The 24,498-nt window shown below is 39.4% G+C and overlaps 1 protein-coding gene across 16 annotated transcripts in view; it reads left to right on the forward strand.

Moving 5' to 3' along the window:
- Positions 1 to 24,498, forward strand: part of ANKS1B (ankyrin repeat and sterile alpha motif domain containing 1B) — a 1,156,394-nt gene that overhangs the window by 718,312 nt on the left and 413,584 nt on the right. For 11 of the 16 annotated variants that reach the window (XM_070370298.1, XM_070370303.1, XM_070370304.1 and 8 more), the window contains exon 1: positions 5,437 to 5,640. In XM_070370298.1, the coding sequence (XP_070226399.1) occupies positions 5,437 to 5,640 (204 nt within the window). Of the gene's footprint in view, positions 1 to 5,436; positions 5,641 to 24,498 lie in introns of those variants that run through there. The other 5 variants (XM_070370293.1, XM_070370295.1, XM_070370296.1 and 2 more) reach the window with 1 other exon arrangement.

Below are 24,498 nucleotides of genomic sequence, written 5' to 3' on the forward strand. Positions count from 1 at the left end.
TTATTCATGTAATAAAATTGCATAGAACTAAACATGTACACATGCACACACAAATGAGTATATATAAAACTACTGAAGTATGAATAATCAATGGATTTTATCAGTGCCAAATATCTGGTTGTGATATCACACTATAGTTGCACTAGATGTTACCACTGGGGAAAACTGGGTGAGTCTGTTGAAAAGTTACATCTAGAGATAGCAGGAAAAGAACTGAACTGAGTATCATGTACCCATTACGGACTATTATGCAACTATTTAAAAGAACAAATTAGAGCTTATCATTTACTTGTTAGAATTTTCATAAAGCTAGTTGAATGAGAAAAGTCTGTTTCAAAAATGTGTAATATGATCCTAATTTTAGGAAATGATGCCCCCAAATACCCCCATCAGTTCAGTTCAGTCGCTCAGTCGTGACCAACTCTTTGTGACCCCACGAATCACAGCACACCAGGCCTCCTTGTCCATCACCAACTTCCGGAGTTCACTCAAACTCATGTCCATCGAGTCGGTGATGCCATCCAGCCATCTCATCCTCTGTGGTCCCCTTTTCCTCCTGCCCCCAATCCCTCCCAGCATCAGAGTCTTTTCCAATGAGTCAATTCTTCACATGACATGGCCAAATTATTGGAGTTTCAGCTTTAGCATCAGTCCTTCCAAAGAACACCCAAGACTGATCTCCTTCAGAATGGACTGGTTGGGTCTCCTTGCAGTCCAAGGGACTGTCAAGAGTCTTCTCCAACACCACAGTTCAAAAGCATCAATTCTACATATATATATATATATATATATATATATATATATAAACATACATATTTGTACATAGCTGTGGTGTGTGTGTGAGACAGATTTGACAATGGATACATACATATGAAGAAACATAGTTGTTTGTTAACATCAATTACCTTGATGGGACAATGGATGACATGGGTGGTTTGGAGATACTGGGAGAAAGAGTAACCAAGAAAAATAGAAAAAGAAAAAAAAATGCTAATATGTAAACCAATAATAATGTATTCTTATATGCAATTATTTGTTTTGTGTTGTTACAAATTTATAGAAAATTTAAGAACTAATTGTTTTTATTTTACTATTATTTGATAACTAAATTTATTCAGATATAATTTACATGTCATTCAATTCACCCAAAATGTATAATTCCGTAGTTTGTAGTACATTCAGAGTTGTACAACAATTACCACAGTAAATTTTAAAACACTTTTATCACTGTGAAAAGAAGTCCCATATCCAGTAACAATTATTCCCCTTTTCCTCCCAATTCCACTGGCCATATTCTTGCCTGGAAAATCTCATGCACAGCGGAGCCTGGTGGGCTACAGTCCATGGGCATCACAAAAGAGTTGAACATGACTTACTGACTAAACAACAACCACAAACAACAAAGTGGGCTAAATAATCCACACCACACTGCCTAGAACATAGTAGCTCTCAGTACCTGTTAGTTTTTTTCTTTCCTTCCTCTTGTCTCACTTTTGGGACTTAGAGAAGTTCCAGTTGAATAATGAGGCCTGTCCAGTAATGTGATGTCATGTTTGTATTTCACATAAAGTGAGAAATATATAAACACTATTTTAAAAGTGATCTTCATACCCAAACAAGGGTTCTTTCGATGGTTTGGCTCATGAGAAAAAACTTTAACAGAGCTAGAAGCACCACGATTCAAGGTCTCTTTCTTCTTCCTACCTCTGCCTCACCTCTTCCCCCTACCCCTGCTGCTGCTGCTGCTAAGTCGCTTCAGTCATGTCCGACTCTGTGAGACCCCATAGATGGCAGCCCACTAGGCTCCCCTGTCCCTGGGATTCTCCAGGCAAGAATACTGGAGTGGGTTGCCGTTTCCTTCTCCAATGCATGAAAGTGAAAAGTGAAAGTGAAGTCGTTCAGTCGTGCCCCCGTTTCTCCCAATTCACTTCCCCTGTGCATGAAAACCTTTCCCCAACATATGAGAATTATTGAATACAAACTGAATGATTGAAGAGTTAAAAGAAAAAAGTTTAGTCTATAGAATATTTGTAAAGTGATTAGTAACCCATATTTTCTCTGAACTGTTTTTGTACAACAGCCTGGACCTTGATATAACCTCCTTCCTCCCTCTCTCCCTGTCTCGCACACGTGCACACTCATTCTCAATCTCACTCTCTCCTCTTCTCTCTCTTTCTATTAAGAAATGAAAATCCCATGAAAGTCATTTCCGTGTCATGTGTTCATTCATTTAACAAAGACAATTTAATGCCTAGAATGCATGTAGCACTCTTCAAGGTACTTGGTCCATGGTGTGCATCTTAAGAAATGAGATGGGATTTGAGGAACTGGTCAGTTAGCACATGCCTTACCAAACCAAAACAGTAGTCATGTTTGCTCAATATAGTGAAAGTGAAGTCGTCCCGACTCTTAGACCCCATGGACTGCAGCCTACCAGGCTCCTCCGTCCATGGGATTTTCCAAGCAAGAGTACTGGAGTGGGGTGCCATTGCCTTCTCCCAATTATAGCTTAGGAATGATCAGGAGAAACAACGTGCGTATGACCCTAAGAGAGATTGTAATTGATGCCACTTTAACTCTACTCTGTATCAGCTTTACAACTGGCCAAGGACAAATAGCATCTTGCTTTCAACTTCTTGTACAGGTAATATTGAGTAACCTGAATCCCCTTAAATAGATTCCCAAACTGCTACAAACTTTTTGACCTTCTTAAGAGACCTAGAATCTGATTGGTTCTATTTTAAAACCTAGCTGTTTTCTTTTAAAACAAAGAACTCAGAGACTTGGGATAGACTTAAAAAATTTTTTTTAATCTGAAACTAGGAGGATTTTACACAGTTTGAATTGTGAGATGGAAATTGCTTTATTTGGTTTAGCAGGTGCATAATGAATTATTACTACTTTTAATGTTAGCCAGACATATTCCTACATTCAAGAAATATATCTTGTACACAAATAACTATAATGTTAGATAAAAAACATTGTTATAATAGATGGCCTAAAAATGCCACTTAAAACAGATAAGGAAGAGATTTATTCCTGTTAGGTGGGATTAGAAAGGGTTTCATAAAGAAAATATCATCATATCTAAAGTCAAAGAACAGGCATAAATATGGAGACATAATAAAAGCAACCCAAGTATATTCTAGCCAGTAATCCCACCTGCTTGGAACTTAGGAAAGGGAAATAAAATTAGAGGATTTGTAGTAATCATGAAGACCCCAAAATGTCATCAAAGGAATTGGGAGTTTATTTTGAAGCCAACAAAAAACCATGGAAGTGTTCTGAAACAAGGAGTTATAATCAAAACTGTCTTAAAGAGATTATTCTGACATCCATGTATATACTAGAATTTGAAATATCAGAGGAAGGAAGATGAACACAGAGGCCATAGTTGTATTAGGCCAGGTGGGCCTGAACTAAGAGCAAAATCACAGTAGGTGTCAGCTCTCTAAACATGAGACAGGAATTTGAATTAAGGGAATAGAGGCAAGAGATAGTATGATGAGGGATGACTGGAATTTGGCAACTGATGTCAGTGGTGAAAGAAAGAATATAAGATGCTTTGCAGTTTAATGTCTGTGTGCTTGGGAGGTTGACAGTGCTCTTCAAAAGACAAAGGAAACAAAGAAAGATAAGATCTGGGGAAAGAAGGAAAGTGATGTTTCATTTATTCAATGAATATTTATTGAGCACTTACTATGTGTCAGGCACTATTCTGGGGGGATGAGAGTTATCTTTAATTTTTAAAACATTTTATGTGGTAAAGGCAGTGTTCTCAGTCTGTGTGACTCCAAAGGCAGAGCTGGAGCCAGTGAGTAGAAGTCAGCTAGGGTTTCCCCGGTGGTTCAGCAGTGGAGAATCCACCAGCCAATGCAGGAGACCCAGGTTCAATCCCTAGCTCAGGAAGATCCCCTGGAGAAGGAGGTGACAACCTACTCCAGTATTCTTGCCTGGAGAATCCCATGGACAGAGGAGACTGGTGGGCTACAGTCCATGGGGTCGCAAAGAGTCAGACACAACTTAGTGACTAAACACAACAACAGCAGGAAGTAAAATACCTTCCTTATAAGTGGAGGCTTTTTGATAAGTAGTGAGAGCTCTGTTACAGGCAGTATTCAAGCCTAAATTAGATAATATTCTTCAAGGAACTCTGTTACAAGGGATTCCTGCATTAAGAGGGAGGTTAGATTAACCTCTCTGCAAGTTCTCTCTCAATCTTAAGAGTCTGTTCTTTTCATGATCTACTCCTTTGGGTTCTATTATTAATCTCTGGTTTCTCTCGATTATTAAATAAATTACTCAGTCTGTCTGCCATTCAGTAAAACTCACACATTTACATCTGTTATTCTTAAATTATTCTTGGTTAGGGCTCTTCTTCTTTATTAAAAAATTCTACCCAGTAATGTTACCTCTATACCTAATTTAGAATGTCAGCCCTGGTAGATTGGGTTATAAATATCAGAGGGGAAAGGATTTTTTGTGCCTAATAATATTTTTGTTTGTAAGAAGCCTCACAAATGAGAAATGAATTATCTTGACTTCAAGATTGCGATGCAGTTTCTGTATTTTGCAGCAATTCAAGAAGGAAAAAAAAAAATACCTCGGAGAGGCTCATTTTGATACAGCACGGTAAAGAAAGAGAATAATTGTTCTCCAACACTGTAAAGCTTTAGATCGGAAACATTTATCTGTGCTGCGTTTTAAAAAAATAAGAAAGGGAAAGAAAGGAAAGAAAAGGAAAAAGAGAACCTGTCGGGGGCTCCCCTATAAGCTATAGTTAAAGCTTTGCATTTCCTGGTGTCTTTTGAAACGTAAAATTCCACAACAAATAGCTCTATAACGTATAACCAGTATGAAGATTCAATTCAGTTTTAAGCACTTTAGTTTGCTTTTGAATCTTGCTATTTTCTGCATTTGTTTTGACTGCTCTCATCATTCAAGATTGACGCTTGGATGGGTGTGTAGGAGGAAGCAGCAGCAGCAGGCTTACAGCTTGCAGACAAAAAAAATCTGCCTTATCTGATGGCTATTATTGAAAATGCGAGGTGTAGCCTGGGCTGGGTAATGAAGGGGAGCGAGCGAGGGGGAGCAAGGAGCATGGAGCTGCATACTGATGAGTGTAGGAGTACTTGATAAAAAGAATTCTGGCTGCTGGCCGTGCATTGCTCATTGTGGAGTACTCCAACAATCACACAGAACGCAGACCAGCCTAAGCTGACAGCTTGATATGCCTTCTTCTGCTGCCTGGTTTTGGGGGCTGTGTGACGTACTGGTCGGTAGTAAAGATTAATATGTAAGAAATGTGGAGCTAGGATCAAGTCATACTCCACAGCCTGCCTGGCAAACTATGTTTTACTTCTGACTTTGCTCTCTCGCTGAGAACATTAATCTGTCAAGCTGGCGGGCTCCTTTGATAGCAACTTTCCCAGGAGCATGATGTGGCAATGCCACCTCTCAGCCCAGGACTACCGCTATTACCCCGTGGACGGCTACTCCCTGCTTAAACGCTTCCCTCTTCATCCTCTTACAGGACCCAGATGCCCTGTCCAAACAGTGGGACAATGGTTGGAAAGCATTGGGCTACCTCAGTACGAGAACCACCTGATGGCTAATGGATTTGACAATGTGCAGTTTATGGTAAGACGCTCTCTGTGTCCACGGAGCTGCCTTTTGTCTGTCTTTGCTTCTTATGTGTCTTACACGGCTCAGAGGCAGCCTGATTTGCACCAAAACTGGTCAATTGTATATATGTAACTGCATTAGAAAATCGGATGCCCTTAGGACTGAACCGACTGTGTAACATATAGGCACTTGCTGAAAAATGAGATCTATGTGCATCCATATACATGTGTATTATATGAATGAACCGGTGAGAGTACTATTTATAGGCAGTGAAAGAAGATTAACATTTATATTCTCCCTGTCATTCTTTGTGTGATTTTTATAAATCTGTCATCTCAGAATACCCAGTTAGGTGATGATAGCACTCTTCAGTTAATTCTAGATTCCTGAAACATATTTCATTTGGGTATCAGCACTTAGTGATTAATTAAACAATTTGTTGTGTTTATGGTATGAAGATCATTTTTTTCCTTATAATTGTTCAATAAGGAGTTTAAATTGTGTGGATGACCTTTAGTTCATTAGCAAACTGATTCGAATGGTCTATCGTAGAGAGCTTTCGCTTAGTTTACATGCTGATTGAAGAGCAACAAGGTACTGTTTATGATTTTAGGTAGAAAACAAACACTTCCATCAATTAACTGTCAATATCTAGAAAGAGAGGCTGATGGACTAAGTACATTCGTGTACTTCTGAATACTGGTCTGCCTGCAGTCTAAAGCTGGTCGTGCAAACTTCCCACTGTGATGAATATAGGTGAGGAAGGAGGATGGGGAACTGTGCAGACCCATAACACAGCTTTGTGATCATTCACATGCCTCCCCCAGTGCTCATCAGTTTCCCTTGTTAAGCTACGTCACAGTCAGTATTACCTTCCTTTGCTTTTAAGGTCCCATCACACATATTACTAATTCCTAATTTAGAGAGAAAATACTTAACATAGGCATGTAGCACAAAATGGCTTGCAGAAACAATTAATAGCTATTTCTAAATAAAATACTGGAGCTTACACATGAGGCTTATTAATAATAAAATTGATAACATTATACTGAGAGCTAGGCACGTCTTTTTATTTTCATTTTAGATTATTTTCTCCAAGCTTAACTTGACTATTGTAGATTTGAAGATTATTTAAACTGTTAAACTTTTGCTTCTCCAAAAATGTGTGTCCCATGAGCTGTTTTTTTTTAAGCTGCATCAATGTAGTGAGACATATGAGCCCTAAGTAATTGTACCCATAAAACTCTTAATGAACCCACTTTTAAATAATGAGACATGCAGCAACTATTATTTTTCTCATGTCTAAGAATACTGTCACTGATTAGACAGATTGTATAGCTATCAAAATGGGGGGGGAATAAAATTTTCTTTAGTTGCTGTGAGAGTCTTAGGACAGACAGGGTAGAATTAGGACAGCCTTAGGACACTAAACAGATGACACTAAGAATTAGAGAAACTATTACATTTACTGCACATTTGGATGAGTCTTTATTCTTTCTCCTTATCTCTCCTTGAAATAAGACTTTTTCACTCCCACTCCTCAAACCTGTGTCCAGATTTATTCTGGTCCCGTGAGAAGTTAGCTAGGTCTTTGGATTCTCTGGATCATTGATCTACTTTGAAAGATTTTAATTCAGCATAATTTTCCTCTGAATGTTAAACACTTTAGAGTAAATATAATCCCTTTTTGAAAACCCAATGCAAAGGTTAATCAAACATGTTTCCAATAAGCATTTGGAGATTGGAAAAAAGCATTCATGAATAAAATATGTATAAACACTCCAAAATGTATCCAGGAGGAAAAAAATCCTGGACATATATGACAAAACCAGGGTCTGATCCTCTCCATAGACTTTCGACTTTATTTTTTCAATTCAAATTATTGTATATAATTTTTCAGAAATTAAGAAAACATAGTTAATTCAGAAAAATCAAACACTTTCTATACAAGACAGAATTTTAAAAATTTGAATTATCATTCAGAGGAGTTAATTATGGAAATGAAGCAAATCATAAAACAGTGTCAACAATTATCACTTTGCATGCTGCTATACACCATTTATTTGCTACTAGCATTATACAAAATCAATTTCTATCTCTATAAAAATTATTTATTGATCTCCATAATCTAATTTACATAATTATGAACTTAGTTAAAGTACACTAATATGATCAGCCAACTTTGAGAAATAGGTTTCGTTAATGTGGTGAAAAATCTGTTGGACCTGCTTAGTCTCCATTCGGTATCATATTCTAGCTTTTGTTTTTCTTGAAGCACATTCTGACCTGCATTTATTCATTCTGTTGCCTAAGCAACAAGCACCACACTCCTATTAACTATGATATAGTGCAGGACTTATTTATTTTTTAGAACAAGACAGTAGAGACATCAAAAGGATATAATTAATGTTGGTTGAAATATTGTACTGCATCCATGCATAGATATTCTTTATTTAGGAAACATTCTCAAGAGTTAATTTTTCATTTAATCAATATTCCATAATGAATATGAGTTTCAAAGGGTCCATATAAGTAAATTTCAAAGTATTTATTGAAAGCTTTACAAATTTTTTTAATAACTGTTCTACATACTCTTACACATAAACACAATATGTGAATGATTTATCCACACAGCTGTGATTAACTTTATTAATAAAGATTTTTTACATCAATTCCTAGGCAGAAAAGAAGGACCTTGTTAGAAAAGAAGGACTCATTTATTTTTAAATTTTTATCCATTATTGTTTCTCCTTTGGGCTCTTAAAACTTATTCTTGATTTTATTTATGTATCAATCTTGTTAAAATACCTGAAAGTTAAAATTCCAAACTTTTTCTTTATGTATCTGGTCCTGGTTTGCAGAATAGTATTGCACAGGACATTTATGTGTCCTTAAAAATATAAAATAAGTGAAAATAGGTACAAAGAATAACTACAAAATTACATTTAAGACTTTGGGAAAGTTTAGATCTATGTGGCAAAAGTCCCTTCAACACAGAAATCCTTTGTCTGAAGACTTGTTCAAGCCCCGCTCTACCTGTCCATCCCCTCTGAAGTCACATATTATCAGCTCCCATCTACTTCAGCGTGTCTACCTGCTACTCACTAGCCTCTGGGAGTGCCGCCATGGTCCTCTGATATCCCACTTGTTTTCCCCAAATTTGTAACATATAGGATGTGTCTGACTTTCAACATTACTTTTTTTTCACTAAGGAGTTTAAGTATGAAATGATTACTGTATAAAATGCTCATGATGATTTACTTTCTTTTTGGATATAATTCCATCATCATGTCTTTTCCTGTGTTAATGGCTGCTTCCTAATATGTAAGCCTCAAACTATCTGTTCTTGTCCTGATGAATACTCATTTGTACACTCCCTCAGCTTTCACAGCTATTCCTTTCCTTCCTCTCTGTCTTTCATCCTCAAAGGTCTAACTCAATTTCTGCCTTGTTTCTATAGCTTTTCTTAAGGGCTCCAGTACTTAGCAGCCTCTCTTTTCTCGATTTCATGTAGGGGTTGTATTTGGCATGAAAAATTACATTTGGCATGCCATTATTTACTCTCCAGGATTGGGAGTTAAGTTTTCACTTGAATATATCTTATCTCCCCAACTAGACTAGAAGGTCTTCGAGTCCAAGTTCTAAATATTCGATTTCCTTGCATTCCTAGCACTCCTAGCATAATGTAGTATACACAGAAATCTCCCCATAAAAACCAGATCCACAGCAGATTATTATAGATGGACATCCAGCCAAGGACTAAAAGCCTCATCCTGCCAGTGGGGACATAGAGCATTAGTACCTTTTATCCATTCATGCAACAAACACTCCTTAAACATTTCCTGTGTGCTAACAGCATTGTTAATTAAATTACTAAGGGTATAACAATAACCCTTAAAGGGTATTACCTTTGACCTCAAGCAGGTTACAGTATTGCTCTTAGACCTACCATATTATTTGCATGAGCATTGCATATACATTCCTTCATGTGCTAACACAAACGTGTATTCGCACGTTATATCATGGGGATCTTGTCATTCATCCTTTCATATAAGCACCATCCTTCAGCATATTACTTACCAGGAATTGTTTTTTCAGCAGCAAATTACAGTAAGCAATGGTAGAGGTAAAAATCTATCATAGCATGGAGTAGAGTAAAGAAAGATATAGATACTGATAACATCTAAACACTGGCAGTGTTATGATAGATTTGTCATCCAAAGACTACAGTAAGAAGTTTCTCTTACTTGGAGGACTGACCCCTAGCCTCACCATGTTTTAACAGACAGTCATATTTGTAAACTCTAATCAAAAGGGGAAAGAAATTATACCAGCCCATTATTTTAGCACGTCCTATGCTTTCTAGCAATTGACTTAGATGCTTTGACCACTATTAAAATTTCAAAATGCATACAGAATAAGATATAAAAATAATACCAAGGACCCTATGTGAATTAGCATTTTTGTACACTTGAGTAGGTAGCATTCATAAAGAATTTACTGAAGGTCAAAGTGAGTACTGCCTATTAGACACAGAAGTAGAGTCACAGAGCTCTTGGAAGTCATCCATTTGAACCAAAGATTTGAGCAAGATTGATCTTATAAGTATTTAATTCAAACCTTTTTTTCATTTTTGTGGTGCATTTTACATGCTAATAGACTTACTTCTTTTCTTCTCTCTTGCATAACTTTTCTGTAATAAGAGCACCATTTGCAGTTGACCTGATAAAACTGACCTTTTAAGTATCTTAGCAGCATATCTTGACCCAAGTAAGAAGTTAAACTTGGGAAGCAGAAAAATAAATTATCCCTAAAAAATAAGACTAATAACCTTCACAATGTTTTCCTGTTTCAAATATTGTTTAAGAAAATGTTATAAAGTTACTGAGATTTAAGGGTATAAGAGAAATATACCTGCCACACTCCCTATGCCTTCCTGTTTCTGAAACAAGTGGCTTTATGTTGAAAGGGCAGTTATAATTCTCCATATTCATTTAGGCCAGTAGTTACATACCCACTTTTGAAAAAATATCTTTTTTTTTTTCAATTATTGGCATTTAAAATCTGTTGGTAACCAAAAGTCAAAGCCAGGAGGGAGTTGTTCTTTATCTAGACAACAGCTTAATTACAAGTGTAACAGGCAACAGCCTTGCAGTGCTGTGAGAGAGGACTGAAGTAAGACTTCTTGTGTCCACTGTCTTGCTTCTGTATGGCTTGATTTACTCACCTGTAAAATCAGTGTAATGAGAGGTCTGGGAGAAATGTTCTTTGGGCTCGTTATTGAATATTTTGAGCTCTTTAAGGATGCAGGGTATGATAGTGGTGCTGGCAGAGCTATTAATTGTTCTTGTAGCTCTCATTAGCCTTGGAAGGACACTGATGGCTTGTGGAGCAGAAAGTCAGAAATGAGGGCATGTGCAGGCATGGCTGTCTGAGAAGGATGAATGGCCTTCAGAAAAAACAGCAGTCACAATTCCAATCCAGTGACTCTAAGGAGAATCAAGCCTTTCCTCCTACCTGGAAGTTACTCTGATTACATATTTGAGCATTAAAATATGCTGCCCCATTTTCTAATAAAGCACTACTACAGCTACCGCTCCTAACTAATGCTCACACGTAACAGCCTTTAATTTAGTCATGCAGCATATTTGCATACTTATCTCCAGTATTGCACCAAATGACCAGATCTTTGGGATGAAGAATTTAATCATGAATTTTACAACTTACTAAAACTGCTGAATTACAGACTGATTTTAAGAAAGTCAGCCACAATCATATTTCATCTCTTCTTTAAATGGACAGATCTCTCAATGACCTCGATTTTCTCATTTCCAGTCACCTCATTTACCCCTATAATCCAGCCTGTTTCCCAACTCTTCCACAAAGTTTGTTCTCTTTTAAGTAAGCTGTAACCTCTTTCTTACCAAATCTCCACCCCTACCCTCTTTTTTTTCCTTACTTCATTTCTCTTTGACCTCTTTCAATGACTGATTCTCACTCTCCACTCCTTATTGGTACTTATTCCCTTGCTGAAATTTGTTTGGTTTCTGTAACGTTACACTGCCCTTTCCAATCACTCCTAGTCTCCTAACCCTCCTGCCTTACAAGGTGGAGGTTGTTTAATCACTAAGTCATATCTGACTCTTGCAACCCCATGGACTGTAGCCTGCCAGGCTCCTCTGCCTCCCAAGGTGGTGGTGCTCAATTTGTCTACCCAGTAGGGAGATCATCGGTTCTTGTATTAATAGATCCGTAGCTGTTCCTACTCTTCCGTGCTTTCTACCTGGCATCCAGTACTGTCTAGCTACTCAATAAACATTTCCGCATACATGTCTGAGTACCAAATATTTAGCACCCTTGCTTCAGCCCCACTCTACTTAAAATCTTTCAATGATTCTCAATTACCTATGGGAGATTATATTTACAAAATCCTTAATGTGGCTTTCATATTGAGGACCCTTTCTAACCTGCCTGATCCAACTTATTTTCTAGCCTCATGTGTTATTTCATCTCTTTACTGTTCTCCAGAACTGACATTTTTCTGTCATTGCCTGGCCTTTGCACATGCTGCCACCTCTGCCAAGAATGACCTTCCTTCCCCTCTTAACTCCTTTTTATCCTTTAGATCTTAGCCTGGTTGTCACTTCTTTTAGCCGTCACTTCTTGCCTGACCTCCCAAGTATGGGTTCGGAACCCTTCTTTCCCCTTGTCTTACTGTGCTATATTCCCTATTTACTTGTTCATCTACCCCACCACCTCTGCCACCACAAACACTACAACGGAGGTGGCAAACTTATTCTATAAATGGCCAGATAGTCAATATTTTAGGTTTTGAAAGCCATATGGTCTGTGTTGCAAGTATTCGACTTTTCTATTTCATCATGAAAGTGACCATAGATAATACACAAATAAATGGACCTGACTGTGTTCAAATATAACTTTATTTACAAAAAAAGAGGCAGATCTAGTCAATAGGCCATCATTTGCTGCCCTTGCACTTGATTTTGAATTTCTTGAGAGTTAGAAAAATTCTTTGATCCTCTGCATCTCCAAGTACAACCTCTGACTTACACATATAGACACAGTAAATGTTTGATGAAAGGAGAAAAGGAAGGAGAAAGGGAGCAAGGAATCAGGCAGGTGGCTCCAATAAGGTTTCTGAGAGCCTGTTTGATTTAAAGAGATCCCAGCCAATAGCTGAGGATATTCAGAACAAGATCCAGTCTTCAGGAGTCTGTCAAGAGCAAAAGGGGGGTTTTGCTCTAACCAACCAGGCTGGAGTATATTTTCAGTAAGGGAACTACACAGGCATAAGAACTAGAAAAACACAGCTGCAGAGGAAGCCTTCTAGTCCCTCTGTTTGGAATTCCTTTCTCTTCCCTCGTCACCTCATTTTACAGCATTGTTCATTGTGTAGCACTGATTGAGCTTAAGCATCACGTCCTCCAAGAAGTATTCCCTAATGCCATTTTGTCATCTAGCTAGCACAACTGCCCTTTCTCTGTGCACCTCTGGCATCCTTTTCTTAGCCCTAAGCTAGGGCTTATTATATTTCATTGCAATTATGTTATCTGTTCAGATGTCTGCTTTCCACCCTAGAAAGTGAGATCCTAAGAGGCAGAAAGTGGGTCTTATTTATCTTTGTATTCCTAAAGCCTAACCCAGGGCCTGGCATATAGTAGCTTCTTAGTAAATATTGATTGGATGACATTTTTAAGTTTTATTTAGTTTCATATATTATATAAATTATACTCATGTAACTCTCACATCTTCCTATCAGTATAGGGTCGCAAAGAGTCGGACATGACTGAGCGACTGAACTGAACTGAACTGAACTGAATAATGAAGATAATGAGATTCAGAAAGTTTTAAAAACTGCCAAGCAGCACCTAGAGTTTAAAACCAAACTGCTTTGACTTAAAAGTTCCTGTTCAATTCACTAAAACCATACTGTTTCATCATTCCTCCCTTCATTCATTCAGTGAATGTATACAGAGCCCCTGTTAGATTGCAAACACTGAACAGAACAAGGGCCCTGCCCTTCGAGCCCTTGAAGCTTGGCCTATTTCTAGTCCTTTAAGGAACCTCTTCATCTCATTTCTTCCTACTTTTCTTTCTCTTCCTCACTGCCTCTCCAGAGGACCTCTATTTTACCAAGACCAGAACTCTCACTGCCAAACAAATACATATCTTCCTTTCTCTGTTCATGATTTCCTTCCTGCCTAACATAGCCTATTTCTTCCCTATTCCCTATTCAAGACTTGTTCCTTAAGGCCTTAGTCTTTCTGCTTGCTCTGCGGAGACTTCCTCTACTGATCTGGACCCTGCCCACCCCTTCAGCTTCACCTCTTACCCATCTTAAGATGGGTTTAATTATTATAGTCTTAATTGTGCCACACTTGCTCACAGATCCATGCCTTTGCACACACAGTTCTCTGCTCAGAACAATACTTTCTTGCACTTATGTTTAGCCTGAGTAACTCTTACTTCAAAATTTGACTCAGAGTTTCCTTCTGTAGACCCTTTAAAACAAATTCATATTGCTCAACTATTCTTCAGCAGCCTCTCATGGCACCCTGCTTATCATCTACGGTGGAATCATCTGACCCCTTCCCCTAGGAGATAACAGTGTCTGGTTCAATGTTACCTTCCCAGTCACTAGCACATAGCTGGTTCTTGCATGAATTTTCTGGGGCTGCCACACACTGGAGGGAATGGACTACAGTGATATATCATCTTACAGTTCTGGAGGCTGCAAGTCCAGTATGTCAGCAGGTGTCAGCAGGGGTGGGTCCTTCCTCTGACAGCTCTGAGGGGAGCATGTGCTCTATCCCTCTCTCCTTGGTTTTGCAAAGACGGCTGTCTTCTCCTCATGTTTTCACACTGTCTTCCCTCTGTGTGTGTCTGTCCAGTTCCTCCTCTTATAAGGACACCAGTTATATTGCATTCAGGTCCACCCTAAGGACCTCATTTTAACTAGACTATCTCTGTAAAAACCTTGTCTTCAGATAAAGTCACATTCTGAGGTACTAGGAAGTTAATACTTCAACATAAGGATTTGAGGAAGGGACATAATCCAACCAATAGCAGTTCTCAATAAGAATGTATGAATATGCATCCTTTATTATACCTCACATTGCCAAACACAGTGCATAATGGTTACTCAGTAGATATTTGCTTAATTGAATCAAAGTCAACCTACTTGAGGTTTATGTGAAATTTAAAATGTCTAAAGAATCTGATATTACTCTTTCATCAACGACAAATGCAATCTTCCTGACAGCTTGCTTAGTTTTAGTTAATATGAGAACCAGCAAAGCCAGAACCAAGAGCTTCCTACCTCTCTAGCCCTACACTCTTTCCATTTTACTTTGCAACCTCTGTTGGCCCCTAAATAAATCACATTTACAAAAAATGTTCATTTGTTTGTCATCCTTATAGTTGATGTCTATCTGATAGAGATATGCCAAAGGAATAGGTGATTAAACAAAAGTTGTGTTTTATAGAAAGGAAAGAAAATATAAGCAATTTAATAATATAACTGCCATTAATCAATAACTTGTTAAATACTTTTTTCCATATATTGTATTTCCCTCTCTCACAAATATAATAAAGTATGTAGTGTTATTCCAGTTTTAAAAAATGACAAAATGTGGCTGCTGTGGGTGTTCACTGCTGTGCATGGGCTTTCTCTAGTTGCAGCGAACGTGGTCTGCTCTGCAGTTGCAGTGCACAGGCTTCTCACTGTGGTGGCTTCTCTTGCTTCAGAGCACAGGCTCTAGGGGGCTCAGCCTGCGGTAGCTTTGGTGTGTAGGCTTAGTGGTTTCGGATCACAGGCTCTAGAGTGCGGACTCAGTAGTTGCGGTGCACGGGCTCAAGCATGTGGAATCTTCCTGGAGCAGGGAATGAGTCCGTGTCCGCTACATTGGAAGGTGGACTCTCAACCACCGGACCACCAAGGAAGTGCAAAAGTTACTTATTCAGAGACTAACTATCTGGCCCCGTGCACTCAAGACTCAAACCCAGGTCAATTTGAGTCTAAAGGGAAGACATTTTCAGTAAGAGTCGCTGAGGCAATGTATGTGGGCAAGATGAGGAAGTATGGGTTCTGGACACACAAAAATAGCATGAGCATTTTTGATTCTTGGGGTGATACAGGGGACGATGATTCAGAGGAGAACCAAGAAGAGGTAAGAGAGAAGAAAAATCTTGCCTCATGCAGAGAGTAGGCAGTCTTCATTAAGGAAATTTCCTGCCACACAGGGTTATAAAAATAAAGGTATACCTCTGAGTTTGACCTCAGACCACGAGACCTTCTGCATAGGATTCATTCCTTGCATGCAAGAGACGTTACATGAAACGGGAGCAATGTTCATGGAAGATATGATTACATCTTTTGGATATAATGAAAATGGAAGGCTTATTACAGCTTTTTTAAGAAGTAATGAATATGATTATAAATGGCTACAAATTTTTATCCACAAGAAAACTCACATGAGAAAGACATAGAAACATCTTACAGGGCATTGCTTGCGTGTCCCTGACTTCCTCGTCTGGTCTGTATGTACCATGCACATCATAGACGTTGGGAACTATTCATTCATTTAAGAGCGTATGAGCTGAAAGAGTAAAGAGCCCCTGTGACTCTACTTATAGAAGTACCTTAGGAGGAGAGAAAAATGCAATGAATTATTAACATAGGCTTCTGCATATCAGATCATTGATTTCTGCCCTTTGAGTTAACAGAATTAAATTTCAGGTGGTTAAACTTTTACCTTCTGTCAGACTGAGCAAAAATGACTAAGATTCATAACCAAAGCATTGTGAAACATCTTGAGTTTATAAGCCAATGTCTGTTTAGATGGTTGGCAGGAAGAATAAGGTTTGTCCTTCCAGAGTTTTGAAGGAGATATTGGAATAGGAGACCTAGAATCTAAAATATCTCATTTTTCTTTGACAGGAGTTGTATTGCTCATTTTTATCAGAAACAGGTAACCCTGTGAAGAAGGAAATGAGCGTTTGGTATTTGTTAGGCCTTTATAGCTATATAACCCACCCAGTTGTCAGTTAGCTCGAAACAAGGAACAAGGGACATACAGGCTTGCCAACACCAACTACAGAAATCCCTTACTCTGTCAAAATGAAATGCACAGAAGCCATTCATACCAATTAAGTCATTTAAAAACTGCTAAATGATTGACAGGAAACGGGATGAAGGGAATGTTACATAGTTTTTAAAAAATGTGATGTGCTTACTTTCTGGTAAATAGTTATGAAACAGTGGAAATAAAAATACCATATTAAATATCATCACACTTCATAGTCTTTAAAACTCTTACAAATATATTTTCTCAATTAATGGAGGGGGCAAAATTAATTCTACTTTCAGTTCTAGCATAGTGGTCTGGCATTAGGTAAGCCTTTTTCTCGGCAATCTCTGAACAAGCTCAGATATAACCTGATTTTTTTTCAAAACCCTCCCTCAGTGCTGTGTCTTTCCTAAATGCTGCTCCTGATTACATGTCCTCCGTTCATCGCCAACCTTCTCATAAGAAATATCTACACTTTTTAGCTTCCCCTTCTACTCAATACAGTCAGGCCTCAATACAATTAGCATCTGTCAGCATCCTGAAATTATTTTTAAGTGGTGACTAATTAACTCCGAATTGCCAAATACAGCACACTCTTTCCAGGCTTTATTGACTTCATATTTCTGTGGTCTTGGTCTCTGCTGACCACGCTTTTTCTGCCTGGCTTCTATATCCTTGGCGCCTCCTACCCCAGCAACCACTGCCTCTCTGGCTCCTTTGTAGATCCCCCTGCCTCTGTGTGTCCCCCAGGATTCAGCTCTTTCCCTCTTCTCCTCTCACTCCACACATTCACCTTAGGTGACTTCGCTTATACTAACAAAGACAAAAGTTTTCTGCTCTTATACTATACTGAGACTTCAAAGTATCTGAAAGTGGAATGATCTTTCCCCCAAAACTTGTCCCACAAAAAAAAGCAACTAATTGGGTAGAATGATGATGAGAGATCAAGTGAGATGAGGCTGGAAAGGTAACCACTGGATTTGGTAACATAGAGGCCCCTGAGAGCTTGACAAGAGCACGCTCAGTGGAATAAGAGGCACAGAAGCCATATTACATTGGATTGAAGAAGTGGTAGAATAGACAACTCTTGAAAGAAGTTTTGCTGAGAATGGAAACACAGAAATAAGCAAGTAGCTAAAGAGTGATTTGGGAGTCAAAGAGGTTTTTTTTTTTAAATCAGAGGATAGTTGCTTTACAATGGTGTGTTGTTTTCTGCTGTACAACAATTCAAATCAGTCATAATTATATATCAGATCAGATCAGATCAGTCACTCAGCCGTGTCCGACTCTTTGCAACCCCATGAATCGCAGCACGCCAGGCCTCCCTGTCCATCACCAACTCCCGGAGTTCGCTCAGACTCACATCCATCGAGTCAGTGATGCCATCCAGCCATCTCATCCTCTGTCGTCCCCTTCTCCTCCTGCCCCCAATCCCTCCCAGCATCAGAGTCTTTTCCAATGAGTCAACACTTCCCATGAGGTGGCCAAAGTACTGGAGTTTCAGCTTTAGCATCATTCCTTCCAAAGAAATCCCAGGGCTGATCTCCTTCAGAATGGACTGGTTGGATCTCCTTGCAGTCCAAGGGACTCTCAAGAGCCCTCTCCAACACCACAGTTCAAAAGCATCAATTCTTCAGTGCTCAGCTTTCTTCACAGTCCAACTCTCACATCCATACATGACCACAGGAAAAACCATAGCCTTGACTAGATGGACCTTTGTTGGCAAAGTAATGTCTCTGCTTTTGAATATGCTATCTAGGTTGGTCATAACTTTCCTTCCAAGGAGTAACTGTCTTTTAATTTCATGGCTGCAGTCACCATCTGTAGTGATTTTGGAGCCCAGAAAAATAAAGTCTGACACCATTTCCACTGTTTCCCCATCTATTTCCCATGAAGTGGTGGGACCGGATGCCATGATCTTAGTTTTCTGAATGTTGAGCTTTAAGCCAACTTTGTCACTCTCCACTTTCACTTTCATCAAGAAGCTTTTGAGTTCCTCTTCACTTTCTGCCATAAGGGTGGTGTCATCTGCATATCTGAGGTTATTGATATTTCTCCTGGCAATCTTGATTCCAGCTTGTGTTTCTTCCAGTCCAGCGTTTCTCATGATGTACTCTGCATATAAGTTAAATAAACAGGGTGACAATATACAGCCTTGACGAACTCCTTTTCCTATTTGGAACCAGTCTGTTGTTCCATGTCCAGTTCTAACTGTTGCTTCCTGACCTGCATACAAATTTTCTCTCTCTCTATATATATATATAATTTCATATATATATATAATTATATGTATATATATATCCCTTCCCTCTCTATATATATTGCCTCCCTCCCCCTTCCCATCCTACCCTCTAGGTCACCCCACCCCTCTAGGTCTAGCCATACTGGGTTCCCTGTGTTATACAGCAGCTTCCCACTGGTTATCTGTTTTACATATGTAATGTATATGTGTTAATGCTACTTTCTCAATTTGTCCTACCCTCTCATTTCCCTGCTATGTCCACAAGTTCATTCTCTATGTCTATGTCTAAAGGGAAGATTTTTTTTTAAAACAGGAGAGACTAGAGTCACATTTGGCTACTAAAATAAATGATCAGGTAGAAAGGGAGCTATTGATATTGGAGAAAAGGAGGGATTGACTGAATGAATAAAGGTGAGATGTTTTTGGATTCAGAGACAAAGGGAAGAAGTGTCTTTGATGGAGACATTCCTATTGTAGTAGGAGGAAAGACAGAGAGAATGGGTATTCTAATGATTAGTGTATAGGATGATGAGAATATAGATAGGGCTATGTTCCTTCCAATGGCTTCTATTTTCTAACTTATAAGACATTGGCATAGAAGATTTGAAGATAGAGAAGATATGAAAGAGTAATTTCAAAAAGTAGGAAAGAAAATTTATAAAGAAAATGGAGTAGAATTACAGGGCCATGTTGAGGGCTTATTTGAGATTTTTAATCATCATGCTCAAAAGAAATTAGAAAGACAATTGTGCTCTAAGCTACAGAACTGCTTTCATAGTTTGACTCCTTCTCGTACTTGGTGTGAGATAGTGGGTTAGTCACTTAACCTCCCTGAGCATCAGTTTCCCCACTTCAAACAGGAGCTAGCACTGCCTGATTCATAGGGCTGTGGTGAGAAGTAGCTTAAGGCTAGCTGTGTGCTTTCAGTAGGCAATGAATCATGATGGTGACCAGAGTGCCTGTTCCATTTAGCTGGCAAGCCACTTTGGAATTATTGACAGCACAATGATACACAGAAATTGCTGAAAGTCCTCATAGCTCTTGCCCTCATAATACATGGGATACAAAGGAAAAGCTTCTATGAATTATGCTAGAAACATCCCAAATACCCATAACCCACCTATCTCAGTGACCTTATGTTGAATAAGGTAACTTATTCAACTCTAAAGTATATTGGAAAGTTATGTCACTGTAACTCACAATTAATCAACCACATGTACACTCAAAGAACTGAGCCTTTCGGGCTTAATGGCCACACAGTAGCATATGCCAATGGCAGAGTACAGTGGGACTTCCAAGGAACCAGATTGCATTTAGCGCTTTCCCTAAGAAACACACTGAAGGACACCCACCTGCTCACAGCAATAAAATGTTTCCTTAACTATGGTCGATCAAATTGTGGTAATTAATTTATATGTGAATATTTGAATACTCTAGAGTTTTGTAGCTTTGTTCTCAAGGATGGGCTTCCCTGGTGGCTCAGACGGTAAAGCGTCTGCCCACAATGCTGGAGACCCAGGTTCGATTCCTGGGTCAGGAAGATCCCCTGGAGAAGGAAATGGCAATCCACTCCAGCACTCTTGCCTGGAAAATCCCATGGATGGAGGAGCCTGATAGGCTACAGTCCATGGGGTCACAAAGAGTGGGACACGACTGAGCGACTTCACTTTCACTTTCACTTTCTCAAGGATGACTAACCTAAACTTGCATCCAGACTATAAAGTATATTAAGAAATACTATGAACTCTGGGAGTCGGTGATGGACAGGGAGCCCTGGCGTGCGGCGATTCATGGGGTTGCAAAGAGTCGGACACAACTGAGCTACTGAACTGACTGACTGACTAACTGATGAAGTATATTAACCAATGCAAACTTTGAACACTGTAGCATTTTGCAATATAAATTTATGTTTCAGATATGAATCTTTTACACTTTAACATCTGTTGATGAACTAGAGTGGAACATAGATGAACATTTGTGAAGGGGCTCCCAGGAAAATCTTTTTGAATGGATTCCTTGGAGATTTATTCATTCATTCCTAAGGAAACACCTATTGAGTACCAAATATACTCATCAAACTGTGCTAATTGTGGTCAAGACTACAGAGAGGCATACAATAGGCTCTTGTTAAAGATCCTACAGTCTATTCAGGGAACTAAGACTAGCATACTTAGCAGCTAAATAGCAATACACATTCAAATAGTAATAAAGGACAACAGTGTAAATGTTTTCATAGCATAGAATGCAACTGTGGGAAAAATAAGTGTTAGAATCTATTAATTTATCTAAGTCATGAGAAGGCAGAGATGTTGATGAGCTGGCGTGATCAGGGCAGACTCTCTGGAGGAAGTGGACTTGGGCAGGATTATGTAAACAGTGAAAATGGGACCAATGGAATCATCAACAAAGGATATAAGACTGCAAAATGCATATAGTATTTAAAGAACAAAACAGGTACTGATTTGGCAACCATCCTAGGGATCATGCAATGCCTCTCTGAATTAAAGCATTACCTACCTTGTGAAATCATGGTTCAGATACTGCACATTCACCATATGGAGAGACAGCTTAATGATCCATCACTCTGCCCAGATAGTCTCACCCAGATGGCAGCACACACGTGCACATCACACATGCAGATAGCAAGGGAGGATGAGCATGGAAACATCTGTCTGACCAACTTGCCTTCTATTTCCAGATAATGCTGAAGGAAACAAACTCACTTGAGTTGCATTAGGTGTTTCTCCAAATAAGACCCTCTTTCTGAGGGAGAGTATACCGTCAAAGCCAATAGCAAATGTTTTTTAGTAGTTTCTTATCATCTTGAATATCCCCATATCCTCTGAAACTAAATTTATTCACTTGTTACATCCTTTGCTTCTTCAAAGATATTCATAGCTCTCAGCTATCAATATCTAAAGAAATCATCCTCACTTTCACACTGGAATCATGACCACTGCCAAAAATACCTATCACCTCCTCCTTTCTAAAACTCAGCTTATTTGACATGTTCCAAGAATTCAAAGGAGGAAACATTTGCCTAGCTGCCATTTTCATGTGAAGATATTATGCTAGGGCTCCTAAATACAAAACCTGACATTAATAATAATAATAACACTCACATAATGCTTATATTCAGACACTGTTCTAAGTATTTTTATATGTTAATTATTTTAATTCTGTTGAAATGAATAATATACCCATTCCCTCCTCTCATGATGCTAAGAATCTACTGGAGAAGCATACATGAAAACAGACAAATTCCTGTGGCACTGTAACTGATTGGAATTTTCATTCAGCGTATAGTGCTGCTGCTACTGCTAAGTCGCTTCAGTTGTGTCCGACTCTGTGCGACCCCATGGACTGCAGCCTACCAGGCTTCTCCATCCATGGGATTCTCCAGGCAAGAACACTGGAGTGGGTTGCCATTTCCTTCTCCAATTCAGAGTATAGTGGTGGCCCTCAAAATGAGTGACTCAGTCAAGGCTCTGTAAAAGAGGTCAAGTTTATACTAACTCTGAACAGACTGGGAAGATGCACAGCCTGACAAAGACTGAGTAATACAGCATCCTCTCGGGCAAGTGGCTGCTGCTGCTGCTAAGTCGCTTCAGTCGTGTCCAACTCTGTGTGACCCCATAGACGGCAGCCCAACAGGCTCCCCCATCCCTGGGATTTTCCAGGCAAGAGTACTGGAGTGGGGTGCCATTGCCTTCACAGCATGTAATTATCACAGAGGCACTCAGAGCAATATCTAGTGGTGTTTGGGTCCAGGTGGGGTGCAGGGGCAAAAAAAAAAAGGAACACACATAAAACCTGAGAGGTCAACATTAGCCAGATGGGGGAGAGACTACTTTTATTCTACTCCAGCTTGGATGTACAGGGCCTGCTCTGTGTAACTGGGAATGATGTGTTTATTTATTTCTGTCTTCTGATGCATGTGGATATCTGCTTTCCTTCTCCCCCTGCACCCTTAGCCCATGCTGTTTGGAATGCCTCAAGGAAAGGTCACTGCAGGGTCTTCTCCTTCTCTGTCACCCCGACAGAACCTCCTAGTGAGCATTCAGTGCCAGTTGACTGACTGGTTAATCATCAGCCTGGGGACTGAAGGTGATTATCTGTGCTGCCTGACAAGGCCAAGTCCAGGCATGGTAATTACATCGGCAACTTCTGGTGTCAGAGATCCCATTGAAAAGCATTTTATTAATACTAATTCAGAAGGCTGTTCTGTAGCTCAGGGAAAACAGTGCACTTTCAAAGCTGTAATCAGAGTTTACCATTTCAATAGCAGTCTTCAGAACTGAAGTCTAGATGCTAAAAATTAGGGCTTCTCTGCTTCCTGCTATACCACAACCAAGACAACAGTAGCGCTAAATAGAATCTCCCTCCCTTGTGTCCTAGAGAGCACTCTCGGAAATGAAAAAGAGAAAGAGGTTGAGTAAATGGATGAGTGGATGCCCGTGATTGGTTAATTATTTTATTTATCTCACCCTCTTCCAGAAGATGGTTTACAATAGGCATAAAGACAATTTAAACAACAACACGGAAGCAGGGGAATTCAGACAGTGAGATTGACAGAAGAGAATGCACACTTGAAAAAAATTTTTGAAGTAATACATGCTGCTGCTGCTGCTGCTAAGTCACTTCAGTCGTGTCCGACTCTGTGAGACCCCATAGACGGCAGCCCACCAGGCTCCCCCGTCCCTGGGATTCTCCAGGCAAGAACACTGGAGTGGGTTGCCATTTCCTTCTCCAATGCGTGAAAGTGAAAAGTGAAAGTGAAGTCGCTCAGTCGTGTCCAACTCTTAGCGACCCCATGGACTGCAGCCTACGAGGCTCCTCCATCCATGGGATTTTCCAGGCAAGGGTACTGGAGTGGGGTGCCATTGCCTTCTCCGAAAGTAATACATATATACATCTATTTTAAAATCAAAACAAATGTGCCAATAAAATGTAAATACAAACAATTTCTTGCCCTCTTCGCCCCACTCGTGGCCCTACTCTCCAGAAGTAGATACTTTAAATGTTTCTGTAGTTAGTCCTTCGGGAGTTCATCTCTGTATGATATGCATATGCCCTTCTTTCTGCCTCCTCAGCTTTAGATATCATTAACTGACATCTTGATATGAGAGTGGGGATTTAGCTAACTTATATCGTCGTCTCTTCTCTCTCTATGTGTCCCTGTTCCCAATAGATTCACAGGCCAAATCATAGCCCACAGCATCAGATGCTCTGAAACATCACTTTTTATGTTTTAAATCAACCTAGTTTTGACTCCATGCCAGAGCCAGAATGAAATTCCACTTCCATCAGTATTGGCTTCTGTTGTCACCACATAATCCTAGAGACCCAAGTGTGACCAGCAAAACAGGGAAAGAAGCTATGCTTTCTGGTGGTCCCTGCTGAAGTGCTCTGCTGTTGTCCAGGCTTGTAGCAGTACATTGAATTCCAGTATTTCTCTGCCTCCATACCACTCCTGGGTGTGGGACTGCTTATCAGGGATGAAACCATGGTCCTACTCCAACCATGATGAGGTTGGTCATG

Source organism: Bos mutus, chromosome 5 (genome assembly GCF_027580195.1).
Source record: "Bos mutus isolate GX-2022 chromosome 5, NWIPB_WYAK_1.1, whole genome shotgun sequence".
In the NCBI taxonomy this organism is placed as follows: Eukaryota; Metazoa; Chordata; class Mammalia; order Artiodactyla; family Bovidae; genus Bos; species Bos mutus.